At 34.4% G+C, this 21,976-nt stretch overlaps 1 protein-coding gene across 10 annotated transcripts in view; it reads left to right on the forward strand.

The window, feature by feature from the left end:
* MYO9A (myosin IXA) overlaps positions 1–21,976 on the forward strand; it is a 269,890-nt gene that overhangs the window by 122,189 nt on the left and 125,725 nt on the right. For 9 of the 10 annotated variants that reach the window (XM_064570198.1, XM_064570206.1, XM_064570197.1 and 6 more), the window contains 2 exons: positions 2,833–2,952; positions 16,888–16,963. In XM_064570198.1, the coding sequence (XP_064426268.1) occupies positions 2,833–2,952; positions 16,888–16,963 (196 nt within the window). The remainder of the gene's footprint in view (positions 1–2,832; positions 2,953–16,887; positions 16,964–21,976) is intronic. The other variant, XM_064570203.1, reaches the window with a different exon arrangement.

Here is a 21,976-nt window from a genome sequence, read left to right on the forward strand (position 1 = left end):
TGAGCAAAAAAGCCAGACATGAAAGGATACATATAGTGCATGCTTTCATTTAGTTTAAGAACAGGCAAAATAATATATAGTGATAGAAATCATAACTTGATTGCTTCTGCAAAGGCAAGGGTGGTATTGATAGGAAGGGGATGAAATAACTTGCTGAGATAATGGAAATGTTCTATATCTTGATTGAGGATTGGATGGATGTAAATATTTTTTAAGCTCATCAAATTTATACTTGAGATTGGTGGGTTATTGTGTTTGAGATATACCTTTAATGGCCATGAGGCCTGGAAGCTGGCATTACAGAAGCTGCTTTAGGATCAGAGACATGGCTTCGAGTTTGAATGATCAACTAGGATTGAGTTCCGTTATGTGGTGTAGTATCTTCAAAGAGCTTGGACTTTTCTGTCACTGAAAAGATGATTGAAAAATTCTGTCCATTGGCCTTGAACAGAGAAATAAGAAGGACCTTAGCAATCTGTGTTAGGCCTTAGATAAGGTTTTTCTTAAGCTACCTTTAAAAAAATCAGTGCCCCATATGTTTACCATGCATACATATGGGGTCTGAACTTACGTTGTATTTTGGTGCATAATCTCAAGGTAAGAAATTAACAAAACTAGGGCACCTGGGTGGCTCAGTTGGTTAAGCGACTGCCTTCGGCTCAGGTCATGATCCTGGAGTCCCGGGATCGAGTCCCGCATCGGGCCCCCTGCTCGGCGGGGAGTCTGCTTCTCCCTCTGACCCTCCTCCCTCTCATGCTCTCTGTCTCTCATTCTCTCTCTCTCAAATAAATAAATAAAATCTTAAAAAAAAAAAAAGAAATTAACAAAACTAGACCAGGGACTAGCATAAACCAACACTAAATAAACATGTTTTAAGAGTTTATGAGACTCCTTAGACAATAACTGTCCCTGAAAATGTACTTATAAACCATCCTAGGAAACCTAACCACCTTAACAGGGCATTGTTAAGCAAATGAGAGGAAGATCAATTTAAGGTTTGGAAATAGTATTTTAGTCTAAAATAATAAAGAGTTAAAAGAAGGTGTAGAAAGCAGAATGAGAGAAGTTAAAAAAAATAAGATAGATGTGATGGTGAGACATAAAACAGTCACAAATACAAAATTACCCATATCCAAACGTCATTGCCACAATTTATTAGATAAAAGAGTGCAGTGGCTGTAGTAATGTCAAGTGGTTTCTTCAAACTGCTTACTAATTTAGTATATTTAATATCCTGAACTTTTACATAAAACACTTTAATACCATAATCTCCTTAAAATTATTTCTGACTGGCAGATAAAATTACAGTTTGGTTAGAGTAGAAACAGAACTTTACAGGCATTTTTTTTCCCCCCTCAAATGGTCCCCCTCAACTGATATCTACCTTCCAGCACCACCAACTAACCAAGTATATAGGCTAGTCTGAGCCTAAGCGTTCTTTCTTCAAGCAGCCTATCAAAAGTGGTGGGGAGGATTATTGATAATGGACATAGAATATTTTTACTGAGGTATTCTTCAACTAAGAAATGATGGGTAACTTGATATTTGTCTCTTTTTGAAACATTGAACATTTGCAGCTATGGGCTCTCCACATTGGATGAATGAGATAGTGTTTTATTAGTTTACTTTTTCATTATTCGATATGAAAATAATTTTCAAATCTAAGTATATTATTATCTGATGTAAGATTCCATCTCCTAGATAAAATGTGGATGCTTGCTCTCTGGATCCAGTAATCTAGTTTAAGGAATTATAGTTAGACTAAACCCTGCTTTGCAAACCTCTTTGAACTACTCTACCTCTATTTAACTTTTTAAATGATTCTGCATTGAGAACTGTTCATGGATAGTATCTCATTCCTAATTATACAGTAAATATGCACTAATGAAACTTTATTCATTGTGTTGCTTACTTTGTCTCTATCTATTGTTAAACTGTTCCCTTTTGTTTTTTAAAAGGCAAACCTACACCAATTTGAACTAAATGTCCTAACTCTAGAGATGTTCTTTGAGTAAATGATAGTCAACACCCTCCCCCACCCCAACCTGGAGATGCCTATTCTCTTTTAAATCCATCTGTTGCTAATATTAATGGTACTGACCTCCCCCCAACCCCCTTTATTGTTAGAGTGACTCACTGTTTCACTAACACTAATTTGGGGCTTTGGTCCTTACTTGAACATGCTCTCTTCCCTTTCCAACAAGTAGTTGATTCTGTCTCACTTGACTAAGTGGTGGTGAGGTACATTTTCCAACTTTCTTTTCAGATTTATAAATACCAAAGTGCTGCTGGGTTTTCCTGCTCTATGGTGCTTTTCTTCCTGCTCTTTAAACATTGACACACTTGTTGGAATTCCTACAAGTGTGGCTAATTGCAAGATTTGTGAAGGAATTATTTAACTTTTGGCAAATTGTTTTGGGTATATTTCTCTTTGGGGTTCCATCATTGTTCCTTGCATTGTTGCCAACTATATGCTAATTATTTTTCAGACCTGATAAAAATGGGTCTGTTAAAAAAAATAAACATACAAATTGTTTTGAAATTTCCCATATATTTTAAATTAGAATTTTTTAGTATAATATTAACTCAGCACTTTCCGTACTGAAAGGGATACTTGGAATATCTAAAAAAAGACCTTTATATTTTCCTTTTATTTTTGTGTAATTTCCTCACATCAGTTTAGAAAATTTATTCACATTTAACCCATATTACTTGATATATTTTTATATATTCTTAAGATAGTTGGCAGCATTGTCTTGATTCTCTGTTTGTTTGGGCTTATATAATATCTTTTTCTTTTCTCCATTTTTTGTTTTTCTTTTGCTTCCTAAGGACATGATGATACAGCGCCATGTGCAATTTTGAAAAGTATGGATAGTTTTAGCTTTCTCCAACACCCAGTCCACCAGAGGAGCTTAGAGATTCTGCAGAGGTGCAAGGAAGAGAAGTACAGTAAGGCTTCAAATCCTGATAAACTCTGTGTCATCACATATCTGTTTGGAAATGGAAACCAGGAGCATTCTGCACCAGGGTGGGACATAAATTGCATAGGCAGTGTGACCTCCATAATCCTTTGACCAGTCTCAGGATACTTCCATTGATTGAGACTTTATTTCTTCTTTCTTTTGAAAAAGTTGATATACTTCTTCTTTGAATCTGAATGACTATTTACCTGTGATCCTTGAGTTGTTAATTATACTTGGTTTTAGAATCTGAATTGGTTTTCAGTTTTGTCTTTAAAGTAGCTGAATGATGGTTGAAAATGAGTAATGATGTTTTTTCCTGCTAATTTTTAAAAAAAGCTTTATTGAAACCTAATTGAGGTAAAATTGCATGCAAAAGCATAGAGTTTGGTAAGTTTTGACATATATATGCACTTGTGAATCATTAGCACAATCTAGTTAATTACCATACCCAATACTGCCAAAAGTTTCCTCTGCCCCTTTCTGTTTTGGCTGATTTTTATGCTTGCTTATGCTTGAATTTCAGCATCAGCAGTGTTGCTTTTGTGTATCATTATTTAATCCATTTTGTTTGATTGCATTTCTATCAGACCTTTCTGTGTCTGGTTTAGAGCAAAGCCACCACATTAATGTTTTGGCTTAAGGAAGAATGAGAATCATGGTGGATATTCTTTTTTTATTTTTTTATTTTTTTTATAAAATTGGTGTGAAAAGATGCCCTTGGTCTCCATTTCCTCCTTTCTATTTGTTATACTCATTCTGAATGAAAATGGATTCTTTTGCCTATTGTGGGATTATAGTTATTTGGCTATTGCTATAGTGAGAATAAAGAGATCCTGTAGAATACTCAAAGCCTAACTCAGCAATTTGCATATAATGGACTTAAATTACTTATATATTCTGAGCTTTTTACAAATCACCACAGATTTACTTTATTAATTTCAGTTTGTGATTGAAATTCCATGAAATTTTAGAATCCAGTTATCAGTGAAAGGAGAATGTAAGTAGAATTTCTAAAAGCAATGTTGTGGGTTCTTCAGTTCTTCTTTGGCTGTTTTGGTATAAGAAAATGTGTAATGCATTTTGAAAAATACTATTAAAAATGTTTTCTCATTTTAGAAAGAACAACGGTAAGTATTTCATTTTAAAAAGACTATCCTTAAGTGTTACTATTAATTATTACTGTTGTTTCTAAAAGGTATACAATAAGTCTTCATTTCAATTACCTATCTTCCTTTTCTAAATCTTTTAATCCATGGGACATTATTTAAAACAGCCTACAAATCTTTTTTGGGAGTTTAAATTAATTGTTTTGAATTTTTAAATAGTTGCAAGTAGTTTGTTTTGTTGATTTTCATGACCCTCAGTGCATTCCAGCTTAGTAGATATGGGTTCAGAATAGGAGGGCACCACCACGTACAGCACAGGCTGCATGAGGAAATTATATATTTATATTTACATGCAAATTTATGGAAGTTGGAGCTTTTCCATTATCTTAGGTAGTTTATTCCATTTTCTATTATAGTACTACCAGTAATTAGAATTTTATAATATATAAAATTACAAATTCAAGTCTAGGAGACAGTTTTTTAAAAAACAGGGGACTACCAGCTTTAGGTAATGAATAATTGGCAAGGTGAATGAACCCTTCCGCAGGTAACAATGATAAAACCTGGAGAAAATTTAAAAATAACAAAATGATTTGAAAGCACTGGAAAAAGACAAAGCAAAAAACACAAAAAAAACCACACACAACACAAAAAAACACTGAAAGACCAAAAAGAAGCAGAAACCAGAGGAGAATTTATTCTTTGAAGTAAGTTAAGTAGTGGATAAGAATTGTGAATCTGTGGCTTTTTAAACAAGGTGCTCCCCAACTCTCATAGCCCCAGAGACAGCAGACTACAACCATACTGACTTGAGGTATCAGAGAACAAAGTTGAGGATTGGCAAAACAACTTGGAATTTAGGAGGAAAATCCTGGAACTGCTGATGAGTAAGCTGCCTAAGGGCTAAAACCCCATGTTAGAGTATAAATTCTGCCAACCATACCTGGATGACAGCTGTGAGTACGAAGGGAAGCTGGTCAACAAAGCAATGCAAACCAAATAGGAGATGACCTTTGAAAGCTACAACTGCAATAGGTGAGATTTGCGAGTTTGCTGCTTTTTTGACAGAGGGCTCCATAGCTCCTGTGGGAGAAAAACTGAAGTCTTGCTATCTTAGTCCCATAAATAGAGGGGAGAGAGAAAGAGGCAGAGAAATATTTGAAGAAATAGTGGCAAAAACATTTCATGTTTGGTTAAAAAGAAAAAACAAAACTGACCTAGAGATCCCAAGAAGTTTAGTGACTTCCAAGTAGAATAAATAAAAAAGAAAACCATTATTAGGCACATTATTTGCCAAATGTCAAAGATAAAGAGAAAATCTTGAAAGCAGCCAAGAGAAAATATGGCACATTAAATACAAGGGGATAATGATATGATTAACACCTGACTTATTAAAGCAGTGGAGACAGAAAGATATCCAAAAATCATATTAAAATATTGCCCCCCCAAACAAACAAAACACCCCCCAACAAAACCCAACTTTCAGGCAAAAATTTCTATATTTTTAGTTTCAGTCTAGACCGTTAACTACCTGTTAGAAGAAAAATCAACAGTTTTCAGAAAAATGTAACAGAATTTAGTGTTGCTACAATGTATTTTCCACAGTCTAACTATTAGCAAAATATTCTTTAAAAATGAACCTGAGGGGTGCCTGGGTGGCTCAGTTCGGCTCAGGTCATGATCCTGGAGTCCCAGGATCGAGTCCCGCATCGGGTTCCCTGCTCGGCAGGGAGTCTGCTTCTCCCTCTGGCCCTCCCCCCTCTCATGCTCTCTCTCTCTATCTCATTCTCTCTCTCAAATAAATAAATAAAACCTTAAAAAAAAAAAATGAACCTGAGATAAAGATGTTTTCAGATAAGAGGAATCTGAGAGAATTTGTCACCATAATATATATTCTACGAGAAATGATAATGGAAATTTTTTTTTAATCAGAAAGTTCAACTTTATTTTTTTATTTATTTAATTTTTTTTTTAGAGAGAGAGAAGGTGTGTGAGCAGTGGAGGGGAGGGGAAGGAGGGAGAGAGAGAAAGAGAGACTCTTAAGCAGGCTCCACACTCAGCACTGAGCCCAACATGGGGCTCAATCTCATGACCCTGAGATCAGGACCTGAGCCGAAATCAAGATTCGGATGCTTAACCAACTGAGCCACCCAGGCATCCTGATAATGGAAGTTCTTTAAGCTGAAAGCTAAAGTTACCATCAGATGATAACTTGGATGAATAGTAAGTGTGTTGGTATACTTTTCTGCAAAAGACCAGATATTAAATATTTTAGGCTTTGTGGGTCTTATGGTCTCTGTTGAAACATCTCAGTTCTACTGTGAAAGGAGCAATAGACAATACATAAATAAATAAGCATGGCTGTGTTCCAATAAAACTTTATAATGGACACTGAAATTTAAATTTCATATAATTTTCACATGTCACAAAAACATTCTTCCATTGATTTTTTTTTCCCCCCTCAACCATTTAAAAGATGTAAAAGCCATTCTTTGTGTTCAGGCCATACAAAAACAGGCCGTGGGTTTGATTTGGCCCAGGGGCTTAGTTTGCTGATTCATTAATTATTTCTATTATTATAGAAATAATAACTGTGTATAAAAATAAATGACTATACATATTTCCTTTCCTTCTCTTAATTTCTTTTAAAAAGATATATGACTATTTAAAGTAAAAACTATGAGATTGTTCTGGTGGTATAAAATGTGTCCACAAATTCTTTGATACTCCTCTCTTCAAGAGGCATGTGCTGTACTTAATGACTCACTTCTAACAAATGGAATATAGCAGAAGTGACAAGAGACAGTGTGTGACCTTAACGATTAAGACATAAAAGGTATTGTGGTTCTTCCTTTTCATTTCTGTTGCTCCCACCTTCTCTCTCTAGTGACTGTTCTCTAAGATTTGGTCGGGAGGAAATTAGAGGAGAGGGGAGGGGAGAAATTGGGGTTCTTGGAAGCATGACCTTCAGTCCCACTTCTCCAAAGTTCAGGAGCCCTGGTAAGGAAAAAGAATAAGATGGTAGGAGGAAGAGAGAGAGAAAGGGTAGAAGAGAAGAATCTCACTTGAATTTGAACCCATACTTTTGACCTTAAGTCTACACTCAGGACATGTTTATGAAGAAGATGAAGGATCAGCAACTGTCAGAGAAATGCTGTGGGCTTGATATAACTTAATACTCTCACCTTGCTGACAATGCCTGCCTTAATGTCCCTGACCTCAGGCCTCAGTATGGTCCCACAAATGATTGAAAATTTAATCTGACCAAATGCAATTAATGGAATTCCATTGTAGAAATCCAAATGGAATTTAAGTCTGACCTAAATGGAATAAAATAGAAATCAGTAACAGAAAGATATCTGAGAAATCCTCCAATTTTTTTTTTTTTTTTAAGTAATCTCTACACCCAACATTTCTTGAACTTACAACTCATTAAGAGTTGCTTGCTCTTCTGACTGAGCCAGCCAGGCGCCCCTTGAGAAATACTCAGATATTTTGAAAATAAACCACATGTGTAAATAACTCATGAGTTAAAGGAGAATTTATAAGGGCAACTTGAAACTATTTTGATCTGAATGAGAATGGAAATAACATACTTGCATAATGCAACTAAAGAAGTGCTTATAAGAAAATTGATAGCTTTTAATTCCTTATATTAGAAAAAGGTCAAAATCAATGCTTTTACCTTATGAAGCTACAAGAGCACTTTAGACCCAAAATAAGTAGAAGTGAAGTGCTACAATCTGTGGATACAAAGCAGACCAACAGTAGAGAAAATCAGTGACCACCAAAAGCTGATTTTTCAAAAAGAGCAATGAAATGGATAATGCTCTAGTTCTGTCCAGTACAACTTTCTCTGAAGATGAAAATATTATCCAGCTATGCTCTCTAAAACTGTAACCATTAGTCAGTATGGCTGTTAAGCACCTGAAATTTATTGAAAATTTGAAAACTGAAGTTTTAATTTGATTCAATCAAATAAAATTTCAAAGCCATGTGTGGCCAGTGGCTGCTGTATTATTAGACAGTACAGTTCTAGCCATTCTGATGGAGAAATATGAGAGAAGACACAAATACTGTTATTGGAAATGAGCAAGTGGACACAGTTACATACGGTATAGACATCAAAAGATTGAGGAGAGATTATGAACACTTACGTCAATAAATTCAACAAAGATGAAATGGACAAATTCCTTGAATGTCAATCTAAATTGACCCAAGGGAAATAGAAAATTTGATCACTCCTGTATCTATTAACAATGATGGATTCATAAGTAAAATCTTCCCCCACACCCAAAAAGGCCAGGTAGCTTCAATAGTAAATTTCATTTAAGAAACGTTTAAGGAAAGAATAATAGCAGTTCTCTTCAACTTGTTCAGAAAATACAGGAGCAAGGAACCCTATGCAAATCATATCATGAGGCCAGTATTATTAAACAAAAACATTGCAAGAAAACTACAGACCAACATACCTCACAATGATAGACGTAAAAAGCCTTAAGAAATAAAGGGCTAACTGAATTCACCAATATATTAAAGGAGAATACATGAAAACCAGTGGAATTTATTCCAGGAATGAAAGGTTGGTTTGATAATAGAAAATCAATCAATATAACTCACTATATTTTTTTAATAGATTTTATGTATTTGTCAGAGAGAGCACAAGCAGGGGGAGCAGTTCCCTGCTGAGCAGGGAGCCTGATGCAGGACTCGATCCCAGGACCCTGGGATCATAACCTGAGCCAAAGGCAGACGCTTAACCTACTGAGCCACCCAGGCATCCCTATAACTCATTATATTATCCATCTAAAAAAAAGAAAAAGCTTATGATATCTCAGTAGTTGGATAAAAAGATTTTGTCATAATTCTTCACTCATTCCTATTTAAAAGCTTTTAGGAGCCTAGGACTAGAAGGCAGCCTCCTCATTTTAAAGAATATGCATGAAAATCCTACAGTAGACTTAATACTTAATGATCAAAGATTGAATACTACTCTCTCACATTGAGAAAAGGCACAGATACCTGCTTTTGCCACTCAGATTTAACACTCTGCTGAAGGTCATACACAGTGCTCTAAGTCAACAAAAAGAAAAGGTGCATAGATTGAAAAGGAAGATGTAGACAACATGATCACCTGTATAAAAAGTGCTAAGGAGGGGCACCTGGGTGGCTCTTGGTTAAGCGACTGCCTTTGGCTGAGGTCATGATCCTAGGGTCCTGGGGTCGAGCCCCACATCCAGCTCCTTGCTCAGCGGGGAGCCTGCTTCTCCCTCTCCCTCTGCCTGCTACTCTGTCTGCTTGTGCTCTCTCTCTCTCTATGTCAAATGAATAAATAAAATCTTTTTTGGGGGGCGCCTGGGTGGCTCAGTCGTTAAGCGTCTGCCTTCAGCTCAGGTCATGGTCCCAGGGTCCTGGGATCGAGCCCCGCATCGGGCTCCCTGCTCAGCGGGAAGCCTGCTTCTCCCTCTCCCACTCCCCCTACTTGTGTTCCCTCTCTTGCTGTATCTCTCTCTGTCAAATAAATAAAATTTAAAAAAATAAAAAAATAATAAAAAAATCTTTTTTTTTTTAAAAAAGGAAATGTCTCTATATCCAAGGAAATTTAAAAAAAAAAAGGTGCTAAGGAGTTTAAAATATGCTATTTAGATGATCTAGAAAGTAAATTCCAACAATCTCACAGGATACCAGGTAAATTTACAAAATTAAGTTATAATATTTTAGCCATGAACATGTGGAAAATGAAATTTATGAATTTCATTTATACATCTTTGGCAGTCAGCCTCCTAGATACTCTCCAGTTATCCTCATACTCTGTTATTCACAACCTGTGTAGTCTCCTGCATTTTACCAGTCTTGGTCTGTGTGACTTATAGGACATGGCAGAAGTGATAGTTTGTCAATTCCAAAATTAAGTTATGAAAAACTACAGTTTCCATCTTAGGTAATTTCTCACTTGCTAGCTCTCTCTTGGATCACTGTTTCTGGGAGAAGTAAGCTGCCATTTGTGAGTAGCCCTGCTGAGATCCCACTGAAGCCTGTAGTCAACAGTTAGGAACTGATCCTTGCTACTAACTATGTGAGTGACCTTGGAAACAAATCCTTTAGTTCCACTTGAGATGACCACAGCTTTGGCCAGCAGGTTGACTATAACCTCACGAGAGGCCCTATCTCAACCATGCAGCTAAGCAGCTCTGGAAACCTGTTTCTGTAAAAACTCTGTGATTATGATAACTGTCATTTTTAAATGCTAAGGTGTTTTTTTTTTTTTTTTTTTAATTTTTTAATTTATATTTTGACAGAGAGAGAGAGAGACAGTGAGAGAGGGAACACAAGCAGGGGGAATGGGAGAGGGAGAAGCAGGCTTCCTGCTGAGCAGGGAGCCCAAGGGGAGAGGGAGAAGCAGGCTTCCTGCCAAGCAGGGAGCCCAATGCAGGGCTTGATCCCAGGACCCTGGGATCATGACCTGAGCTGAATGCAGACGCTTAACGACTGAGCCAACCAGGCGCCCCTAAGTGCTAGGTTTTGAAGTGCTTTAATATGCAGTGGGTAATAATATAACATACCAAAACATGAAATGCTTAGGGATAATTTTTATTTTATTTATTAATTAATTTGGGGGGGCGGAGAGGGGGAGAGAGAGAGAGAAAGAATCTTACGCAGGCTCCACGCCCAGCACAGAGCCTGATGGGAGGCTCCATCTCACAACCCTGAGATCATGACCTGAGCTGAAATCAGGAGTCAGATGCTTAGCTGACTGAGCCACCCACATGCCTCACGTAGGGATAACTTTAATGAACTTATACAACTAAGAGGAATTGAAAAATATCTAAATAAATGAAGAGATTTTTTGGTAGAAATTCACAAGCCAATAACTAAGACTTACACGGAAATATAGAATATCTAGGATGACAAAATTTTGAGAAAGAACAACAAAGCTAGAGAACTTATACATTACGATTTCAAGACTAAAATAATCATGACATTGTTCTCTTAATGTAAAGATCAAGAGATCAATAGAACCAAATAAAAATCCAGGAAAAGATCTACACATACAGGTCAACTGTTTTTCCACAAAGGTGCTGAGATAATCCAGTGGGGTTGAGTATAGTCTTTTAAACAAATGACATTGGAACAACTAGGTAGCCTTATATAAGAAGAGGACTTTGACCTTATCTATAAGATTGAACTCAAAGTGGGTCATATAGCTCTTCATAAAGAGTAAAACTATTAAATTTGTAGAAGAAAACCTGAGAGAAAATCTTTACAATCTTGGGACAGGCAAAGATTTCTTAGATGGGACATAAGAGCATGAACTGTTTAAAAAAAGAAAAAGGATAAAATTGAGTTCACCAAAATTGATAATTTCTACTTTAAAAAAGATCTTGCTAAGAAAACTAAAAGCATACCACACCCTGGGAAACAAAACTTCTGTAATAATTTATAATACTGATAACTGATAATGGACTTGAAAACAATATTTTAGGAGCTCCTGTAGTTAATAAGATAAGCAATTCAGTTAAAAATAGCTTAAAGATTTAAACACGTGCTTCAAAAAAGAAGATATAGTAATGATCCACAGGTTCATGAAAGATGATCAGTTTCATTAGTCATTAGGGAAATGCAAACTATAATCACAATAAGGTCACATTAAAACCCTGTATCATGGCTGAATTTTAAGAAGTTGACAAAACATAAAAAATTAACACTATTAACTGATGATGAGGTTGTGGAGCAACTGGAACGCTTATATACTATATTGCAGTACAAAATAGTACAATTACTTCGGGAAAGAATCAGTTTTTTTATAAAGGTGAGCATATACTTTCCATGTATTCCATTAATACCAATCCCAGCTATTTATCTGAGAGAAATGAAAACATATGTTCACCCAAATACTTTTATATATCAGTTGTTAAAATATTATGTGGAATTTGAAACAAGTACTGCTATTTAAAATTAATAAAAATAGATTAACCTCATCAATTAAATTCTCAAAATGAATTTTGCAAGCAGTTCAATTAAATAATATCTACAAGATTTTTTTTTTTTAAAGACTTTATTTATTTGAGAGAGAGACAGATCATGAGTAGGGAGCAGAGGGAGAATCGGGGCTCAATTATATAGTTATATAGGTAGTTATATATAACCCTAAGTGAAGGTAGATGCTTAGCTGACTGAGCCACCCAGCCACCCCATATCTACAAGATTCTTAAAAATGATGAAAATAAAAGGATGGACAAAGGTATACTAGGCAAAGGTGGTGAACAATAGCAATAAATAAAGTTAGGTAGTAATCTGAACAGATCTACACTGATAGAACTTTATTAAAAGATTTAGTTGAGGGGCACCTGAGTGGCTCAGTCGTTGAGCGTCTGCCTTCGGCTCTGGTCATGATCCCAGGGTCCTGGGATTGAGCCCCGCATCGGGCTCCCTGCTCAGCGGGAAGCCTGCTTCTCCTTCTCCCACCTCCCACCCCCACTTGTGTTCCCTCTCTCGCTGTCTCCCTGTCAAATTAAAAAAAAAAGATTTAGTTGAGAAAGACAGAACCTGAACTCACTGGAAAGTTTTGAGATCTGATAAAGAAATGATAAATATGTGTATAAATCTAAATAATTACTTTATAAAACTTAGTAGTAAAGTTTAATTTGCTTGATTAATGGGAAGAAAACAAGGTGGAAATAAGAACTGGGTAACGACATCTGAGATGGGAAGGGGATAACTACAATCAAAGCATTCAAAGGTTCTTGTACTCTTTAGCAAAAGGGAAGAAAGAATTCAGTTTAGAATTCATGGATATGCTAAAAATTCAAGGATAATCAAAGAGGAGAGTATTTATAACTTCTGAAACAAAAGAAACCAGAATATAAAGAAAATAATTCAGTAGAAATCTGGATGAAAGCATATAATAATTAGGGAAATTCAAGGCATAAAATAAGAAGTCAGAAAAACCAGAAACAACGTAATACAAATAAATTGAAATGAACCAAATTAAATAAAAAACAGGTTATGCAATTAAGAAAAAACTCAATTATAAGATGTTTATTAGAGAAAAACCTAAATCATATGAACACAGATTCAAAATAAAATATTGAATAAAGTTGTATCAGAAAATTTATTCTTGCTCTCTTGTACAGTTTCCCACCCCCTTTAGGCAACTCTTGTTAAGATTTCTGTTACTATAAATGTTTTGCCTTTTCTAAAAATTTTACAGAAATGGATCATACAGTATGTATTCTTTTGTGTTCTGATTCTCTTATGCAATATAGTGATAAACACATTCATCTATGTTGTTTATATACAATTAATTTGTTGCTGGGTTATTGTATATATATAAACAATTGTATATACAACTTTGTGTTTATAATTTGTTTCTTGATGGATATAAGGGCTGTATACTGTTTTGAGCTATTACGAGGAGCCTTGCTATAAACATTCTTATTCAAGTCATTTTGTGTACATATGTTTTCATGCCTCAGGTAAAACTTATGGTTGGTTACTGTGTCATTAAAGTAAGACTTGTTTAATGTCATTAGGAACTGTCCAACTTTGGTATCTTAAAGATACTTTGTTTTCTTTTGACATTATTTGTGATGATAAACTCAGATGTCATCTTGTTATAAATTCTTTCATATCTAATGTACCTTTTTTCCCTCTGGCTGCTAGGCATTTTCTCTTTGCTTTTTGGTTTAGTAATTTATTATTTCCTAGATGTGATTTATATTTATCCTCTTTGGGATTTGCTGTACCTTTTGGACCTGTGATTCAATTGTTTTTCATCAAATTTAGGAAATTTTTGGCTAACATTGTTTCAAAATTTTTTTCTACTGCAATTACTTTTCTTTCTGGATGTCAGTTACGTGTTTTTAGAATATTTGATATTGTCTCAGAGATTCCTTATACTCTGTTCCTTTTTCTTTTCTTTTTATTCTTTTATTCTTCAGATTAGAGAGTTTTTATTTATTGATTTCAAGTTCATTCATCCCCCGTTTAAAGTCTTCTTTTAAACCCATAGAATGAATTTTTTATTTTTAGTTCCAGAATATCCATTTGGTTCCTTTTTACAGTTCCCAGTTTTCCCTTGAGTTTTGCTGTCTGTTAACTCATAAGACCATCTTCTACTTTAAGTCCTTGAACATTATGATAACTATTTTAAAGTTTTTTTTTATGCTGATCCTAGCAAGTGGGGGATGATGGGATCTGAAGCTGTTGAAATGGGATCAGGAGAGAGGTGCACAGACCTTCATTTTCTAAGTGATCAGTTACAAACGTTCAGTGTATGACTCCTGTCCTCTTAATGTTTAAAATATTTAATAATTGATCTTGAAAATCATCACAAGAGGGGAAAAAAGAAAGTCAAATAATATGCATAAAAGAATTACCCTCAAAGAAACACCCTATTGTGTTTGCAGGGAAGATACTCCAAGAAAGAGAAGAAAATTTCCTGTGAGTACTTTACAGTATGGAAGAATTTAAGAATGTGTATCCAATAAAGCAGTAGCACAAATTTAAGACTATATATCAGACTAAATATCAGAATGATATTGAAAAGAGGTATTGAACTACTAAAGCATTCAGAGGCATAAAGCTACATCTGTATGAGCTCAAAAAATGGTGGAAAATAGCTGAAAATTGAATTACTAATATTGAAGAAAGGCCTGAGATGATCATGTTTCAATACACGGAATAAAATAATAGATATGGAGGATAGAAAATGATAATTTGTTATAGGGATAATTGGTGCCCATAACTAAGGAACTGATTAAATAAAAACAATGAATTCAGTATATAAGAAAATAAAGTTATTCAAAGTTCTAACTGAATTTGTTGATCACAAGATATATTTCCAGTAACAGTTTACTGGAAATTCTCCTGGGAATTTACTTAGGAGTAGAATTGCTGGGTCATATGGTAATCCTATGTTTACTTTTTCAATGAACTGCTAGATTGCTTTCCAAAGTGACTATCATTTCACATTTCAGCAGTGTATAAAAGGTTCTAATTTTTTCATGTCCTTGGCAACAATTATTATCTGTCTTTTTGATTATAGCCATACTGGTGGGTGGTATCTCATTGTAGTTTTGATTTTCATTTCTCTGTTGACTAATGATGTTGAGCATCATTTCATGAACTTATTAGCCCTTTGCATATTTTCTTTGGAAAAATATCTGTTGTAATCCTGTGTTCATTTTTAAATTGGGTTGTCTTTTTATTATTCACTTGTAAGAGTTCTTTTTATTTTCTGGATTCAAGTTCCTTATCAGATATTTGATTTACAAACATTTTCTATCATTCTGTGGGTTGTCTTTTTTTACTTTCTTGATCTGTTGTCTTTTGAAGCACGTAGTTTTAAATTTTGATGATGTCCAGTTTATCCATGTTTTTCTTTGGTTGCTTATGCTTTTGGTGACATACCTAAGTAATTTTATTGCCTAATTCAATGTCAGAAAGATTTACTCCTATGTTTTCTTTTAAGAGTTTTATACTTTTAGCACTTATTTTGATTTTTGGTCCAACTTCATTCTTGTACATGAGGATATCTAGTTTTCCCCGCACCATTTTTTGAAAAGATTATTCTTTTCCCATTGAATTGTCTTCAAAATTCATTAGATCATAAATGTAAAGGTCTATTCTGTATTCTCCATTCCTTTCCATTGTTTGTCTTTCTTTATGTAAGTACCATGCTGTCTCAATTACTCTACCTTTATAGTAAGTTTCAAATTCAGAAGTGTGAGTCCTCCAACCATGTTCTTCTTTTTCAGCATTGTTCTGGCTATTCTGGGTCCTTTGCATTTCCATATTAATTTTAGGATCAGTTTATTCATCTCTATAAAAAAATGATGCTGGAATTTTAATAGAGATTGCATGGACCTGTAGATAAATTTAGGGAGCATCGCTAACTTAACAGTAATTAAGTTTTCCAATCCATGAGTATGAATAGCATTCTTCCATTTATTTAGGTTTCTTTTAATGATGTTTTGTAGTTTTCAATGTAGACATTTTATACTTTTTAAAGTTTATTCTTTTTGTATTATTTTGATGTTATTATTAATGGAATTGTTTCTAATTTTATTTTCTGATTGTTTATTACTATTGTATAGAAATACAATTGATTTTTAAATATTGATCTTATATCTTATAATTGTGCTGAATTCTTTTATTAGTCCTAGTAGTTTTTTTGTGGGTTACTTAGGATTTTCTACATACAGGATTGTTATCTTGAATAGATACTTTGACTTCCTTTCCAATGTGTCTTAACTATATTAAATGTCCGTGTATATGGTGTTAGTAAATTCATGGCCTTATGTGTATAGCGCTTCGATGTTTATCATATGATTTAAAGTAAATTATAACTTTAAAATATTGGTAATCCTTAGTAAGGAAATAATTTGTTGTTTTTGATTCGCATTGTCTATATGTAAGATTAATTGGCCTCTGAACTCTATAGTCCATGTTAGCAATATATTTATTACTGAAAAATGATGCAAAGGAATCGTTAGGAATTTTTTGAATATTAAAATAATGAGCTTATACATTTCTAGACCTTCAACCCAGTTATCCTTCATATTCTGATAATGTTTAAATGAGAGAAGAAATAAAATTTATTATTTAATTCCCTAATTGGGTTCATTGTTGGCTAAGTCAGGTTTGTAAGTAACAGTCATGGGACTTGGTTCATGTTATTATTTAGACATTTCTGACATGTTTAGCAAATATTTACTGTTGAAGTACATTAATTTTATTTGTCCTTAGAAAAATTGTTTCATGTTTAGTTTCTTTTAGCATTGATTTGAAAATGTCTGCTTTTTGTTTGTTAGGTATAACCCGGAAAAATCCCAGAACACCTCTTTCTGATCTCCAGGGCATGAATACTCTAAATGAAAAAAACCAACAGTAAGTATGCTTAGTTTATGTTTTCAAGGAAGTATAGAAGAAATAATTAGAATCCTTATTAATACTTTTGTGGGTTAAAAAATATGAAGAAAATCAGGCCTAGTTTGTTTTTGTTTCATGATGCTTTTATGAATAGTGTAACAAGGTATGAAACTGGACTAAATATGTGTGTGTAACTAGTCACAGTACTGTTTGCAGTAGCATTAGCTATAGTAAGGGGTAAGACTGAGAGGATTTGAAATAGTACATAATAAGTTTGATAAACATGTTTAGTGGGAAGCTCCTATTCAAGCTTTACACATTAATGTAGCATTTGATATAAGAGAATATACAGAAGACACATGTACATTAGGAAGCATACCAACAAAATGAACCTACTACCCAAGTTCAGAACCAGAAGACTTTAGTATTACTGCAGCCACCTTTATATTACTTTCTGATCACTCCCTCCTCTCTACCCTCAGGTAACTGCTATCCAGAATTTTATGTTTATCATTACTGTGCTCGTAAAAAAAGTTTTACAATAAATGTATGTTTTTGCTAAGCAATAACTTGTTTGGCTTTTCTAGTTCTTGAGTTTTACAGAAATACTGGTATATAGTATGCTGTCTTCTATGACTTTTTTTTCCCCTTCAACAATATTCATCTAAGATTCAACCATCTTCTTGCAAGTAGTTTATTCTTTTTAGTTGTTGTATAATATTATATACTATGGGGGAGTGGGGAGTTATTGTTTAATGAATACAAAGTTTCAGTTTGGCTAACACTGGAGATAGACAGTGGTGATTTTTGCAGAGCATTGTGAATGTACTCAATGACAGTGTACTCAGTGTACTTTGAAAATATTAAAATGGACAGAGAACAGATTGGTGGTTGCCCAAGGTTGGGGTAGGGTATGGGCAAAATGGGTGAGGTGGTCAAAAGATACAAACTCCCAGTTCTAAAATAAATAAGTCATGGGAAAGTAATGTGTAGTATAGTGACCATAGTTAATAATATTGTATTGTATATTTGAAAGTTGCTAAGACAGCAGATCTTAAAAGTTCTCATCACAGAACAAAAATTTGTAACTGTGTGTAGTGATAGATAGTAACTACACATATTCTGGTGATCATTTTGCAGTGTATATAAATATTCAGTCGTTCTTTTGTACATCTGAAACTAATGAAATGTTATGTGTCAATTATTTCTCAATAAAAAAGAAAAGTGGTAAGTTTTATGTTTTTTTTTTAAAGATTTTATTTATTTGAGAGAGAGAGAGAGAGAGGGAGCACTAGCAGGGGAAAGGGGAATGGGTAGAGGGACAAGCAGACTCCCGCTGAGTGTGGAGCAGACTCGAGGCTCCATCCCAGGACCCCGAGATCATGACCTGAGCCGAAGTCAGACGCTTAACCAACTGAGCCACCCAGGCATCCCATTATGTGTTTTTTTTTTTTATCACAATAAAATAATTACATGGCATTAATATACCGTAATAGATTTGTCCATCAGTGGATATGTGGGTGGTTCTTTTACCATTGCAAATGGTGCTACTTTAAACATGCTCATACCAATCTCCTGGTTCACCTATTATTATATCTCTGGGATATGTACTTAGTAGTGGAACTGTTAGTTCAGTAGGAGTTTTATAAGATAATCCCAAATTGTTTTTCAAGGTAGTTGTACTAATGTACACAAACAGTGGCAATTGAAAGTTCCCTTTGCTTCATTCCTTGCCAGCACAACTGATTGTCAGACTTCTTAACTTTTGGTAATCTGGTGGTTATGAAATGGTATCTCATAATTTGCTTTTCCGTGCTTATTAAGGATGCTGAACAGTTTTTATATATTTTATGGCCATTCATGTATTTTGAAATGCTATTTGCCCATATCTCTTCTTTAAAAAGTATTCTTTATAAATTTTATGTACTGATCCCATTTCAGTTATATGTTTCAAATGTGTTCTCCCAATTTTTTTTTTAATTTTTTATTTTTTAAAGATTTTATTTATTTATTTGACAGAGAGAGACACAGTGAGAGAGGGAACACAAGCAGAGGGAATGGGAGAGGGAGAAGCAGGCTTCCTGCGGAGCATGGAGCCCGATGTGGGGCTCGATCCTAGGACCCTGGGATCATGACCTGAGCCGAAGGCAGACGCTTAATGACTGAGCCACTCAGGCGCCCCTGTGTTCTCCCAATTTGTAGCTTATCTTTTTACTTTAATGGTGCCTTGTGGTGAACAAAAATTCTTAAATTTAATGTAGCTAAATATATTTTTTCTCTCGATTTGTCCATTTTACAGCTTATTTTAAAAATTCTTTCCTAGTCCCAAATCATTCAGCCAGATTTTCCTCTAAAATTTTCTAATGTTTATCACCATTTCAACCCCAAGCTAAATTTGTCAGTTGGCTGAGTTTGTCAGTTGGCTGAATTTCCTCTGGTCTTAAACAGATGCATCATGAATCAGTTTTATTTTCCCCTACAAATCTCTCATGGCATTTTTTTTAATCTGTACTAATCTGGATTTGTCACATTGGTATCTTCCTTTACCTTTGTATTGGGCATTCTTTTTGTCATTCTTTTTGCATCAACTTTTTTCTAACATTTTTTCCTCTTTTATGTCTACTTTGTAAACTTTTATGGAGCACATCCTCTAATAGCTCCATGTGAAAATATGTATGAGAGGAAAATATTTTGGTTCCTCCATAACTAAACATGCTTTTATTCTGACCTCACACTTGATTGGTAATTTGCCTGTGTATAGAACCCTTGGTCAGAAATAATTTTTCTTCAGAAATTTGAAGACATTGCTACATTGCGTTTTAGTTCTAACTTGCTGATTTCTGAGTCCTGTTTTTAAATAGCTTTATTGAGATATAATTTACATACCACAGAGTTTCATTCATTTAAAATACATAATTTAGTGGGGTTTGGTGTATTCAAGAGTTAGCTTAATCATCCCAAAATCTAAGTTAGAGTATTTTAATCACTCCAAAAAGAAACTTCCTACTCACTAGTTTCTCTCCATTCCTCATATTCTTGCTAATTGTAGGGAAATACTAATACACTTTTGGTCTCTACAGATGTGCCTACTCTGGAAATTTAGTTTAAATAGAATCTTACAATATGTGGCCTTTTTTGTGATACTTTTTTCACTTAGCATGATGTATTCAAGGATCATCCACATTGTGGCATGTACCAGTATTTCATTCCTTTTTATGGCAGAACATTCCATTGTATGGTTATTTTGTTTATAAATTTATCAGTTGACAAACACTCAGGCTTTCCCCTTTTGGCTATTTTTTTTTTTTAAGATTTTATTTATTTATTCATGAGAGAAAGAGAGAGAGAGGCAGAGGGAGAAGCAGGCTCCCAAGGAGCAGGGAGCCTGATGTGGGACTCGATCCCAGGACCCTGGGATCATGACCTGAGCCAAAGGCAGACGCTTAACCATCTGAGCCACCCAGGTGCCCTTCCCCTTTTGGCTATTAAGAATAATGCTGCTCTGAACATTCATGTACAAGTGTTTGTGTGGATATATGTTTTCCATTATTTTGAGTGTGTACTTAGGAATGAAATTTCTGGGTCAAATCTCTGTGTTTTGTTTAACATTTTGAGAAATTGCCAAACTTTTTTTCAAAGTGGCTGTGACGTTTTACATTGCCACTGGTAATAGATAAGTGTTCCATTTTCTCTTTTGCCAATATCTGTTATTGACTGTCCTTTTAATTTTAGTGGTGTTAGTGATGGGTGTGAAGTAGTATCTCATTGTGGTTTTGATAATGGATTTCTCTAATGCCTACAAATGTTGAGCATCTTTTCATGTGCTTATTGATCATTTGTATATCTTCTCTGGTGATTCATATATCTTCTTTGAATAAATGTTTCCTTTGCTATGAAAAATTTTTTTGGGGGGGCATATATTCTTCTTTCCAAGTATAAAAATGTAATTGTCTTAAAACTGTTATCAAACAGTATTGTATTTAAATTTAATAATATATGCTAACATCTTTTTATGCCATTAAATATTATTCTACAACATGATTTTTTTTTAAAGATTTATTTATTTATTTAGAGAGAGCAGGGAGAAGGGCAGAGGGAAAGAATCTCAAGCTGACTCCCCCGTGAGCATGGAGACCCCCCCCACACCGACATGGACTTGATCTCATGACCCTGAGCTGAAATCAAAGAGTCAGTGCTCAACTGACTGAGCCATCCAGGTGCCTCTACAACATGATTTTTAATGACCTCATAGACTTCCATTGGGTGGTTGTAACATAATTTATTTCACCTGTTTCCAATTACTGGTTACTTAGGTTGTTTTTTTATATTGATGAAAATTTTTGTAATTAAATTTTTGCATGTTTGATTATTATCTTCTGTCCTTTTTAATTAAAAGCTTGACCAGGAAGACAGAAGGAAGTTACTATAAAATTTTAAAGATATTGTCCCAGCTATCCAAAAAGCATAGTTTAAAAAGAACTAACGGAAAAATATTTTAAGGTTACATTCCATTTTTCAAAAGCAGGAAGTTTCAAAAGTAGTACAAAGGAAAAAATAGTTCATAGAGTCCCATGTATCTACTCTTCACTTAGCTTCCCTAAGTGACATCTTATATAGTGATAATGATAGTATATTATCAAAAGCAGGAAATTTACATTAGCACATTAATATTAACTAGACTACAGTTTTCACCATTTTTAGAAATCTGCAGGTGTGTCTCTATATAGATTTTTGCAATTGTACCCCATCTATACATTTGTGTAACTAATGCCACAATCAGGATACAGAACATATAACTGAAATGGGATCAGTACATAAAATTTATAAAGAATACTTTTTAAAGAAGAGATATGGGCAAATAGCATTTCAAAATACATGAATGGCCATAAAATATATAAAAACTGTTCAGCATCCTTAATAAGCACGGAAAAGCAAATTATGAGATACCATTTCATAACCACCAGATTACCAAAAGTTAAGAAGTCTGACAATCAGTTGTGCTGGCAAGGAATGAAGCAAAGGGAACTTTCA

Source organism: Mirounga angustirostris, unplaced genomic scaffold (assembly GCF_029215605.1).
Source record: "Mirounga angustirostris isolate CCGP_5_RB_7025 unplaced genomic scaffold, mMirAng1.0.hap1 SCAF_9, whole genome shotgun sequence".
Lineage (NCBI taxonomy): Eukaryota > Metazoa > Chordata > Mammalia > Carnivora > Phocidae > Mirounga > Mirounga angustirostris.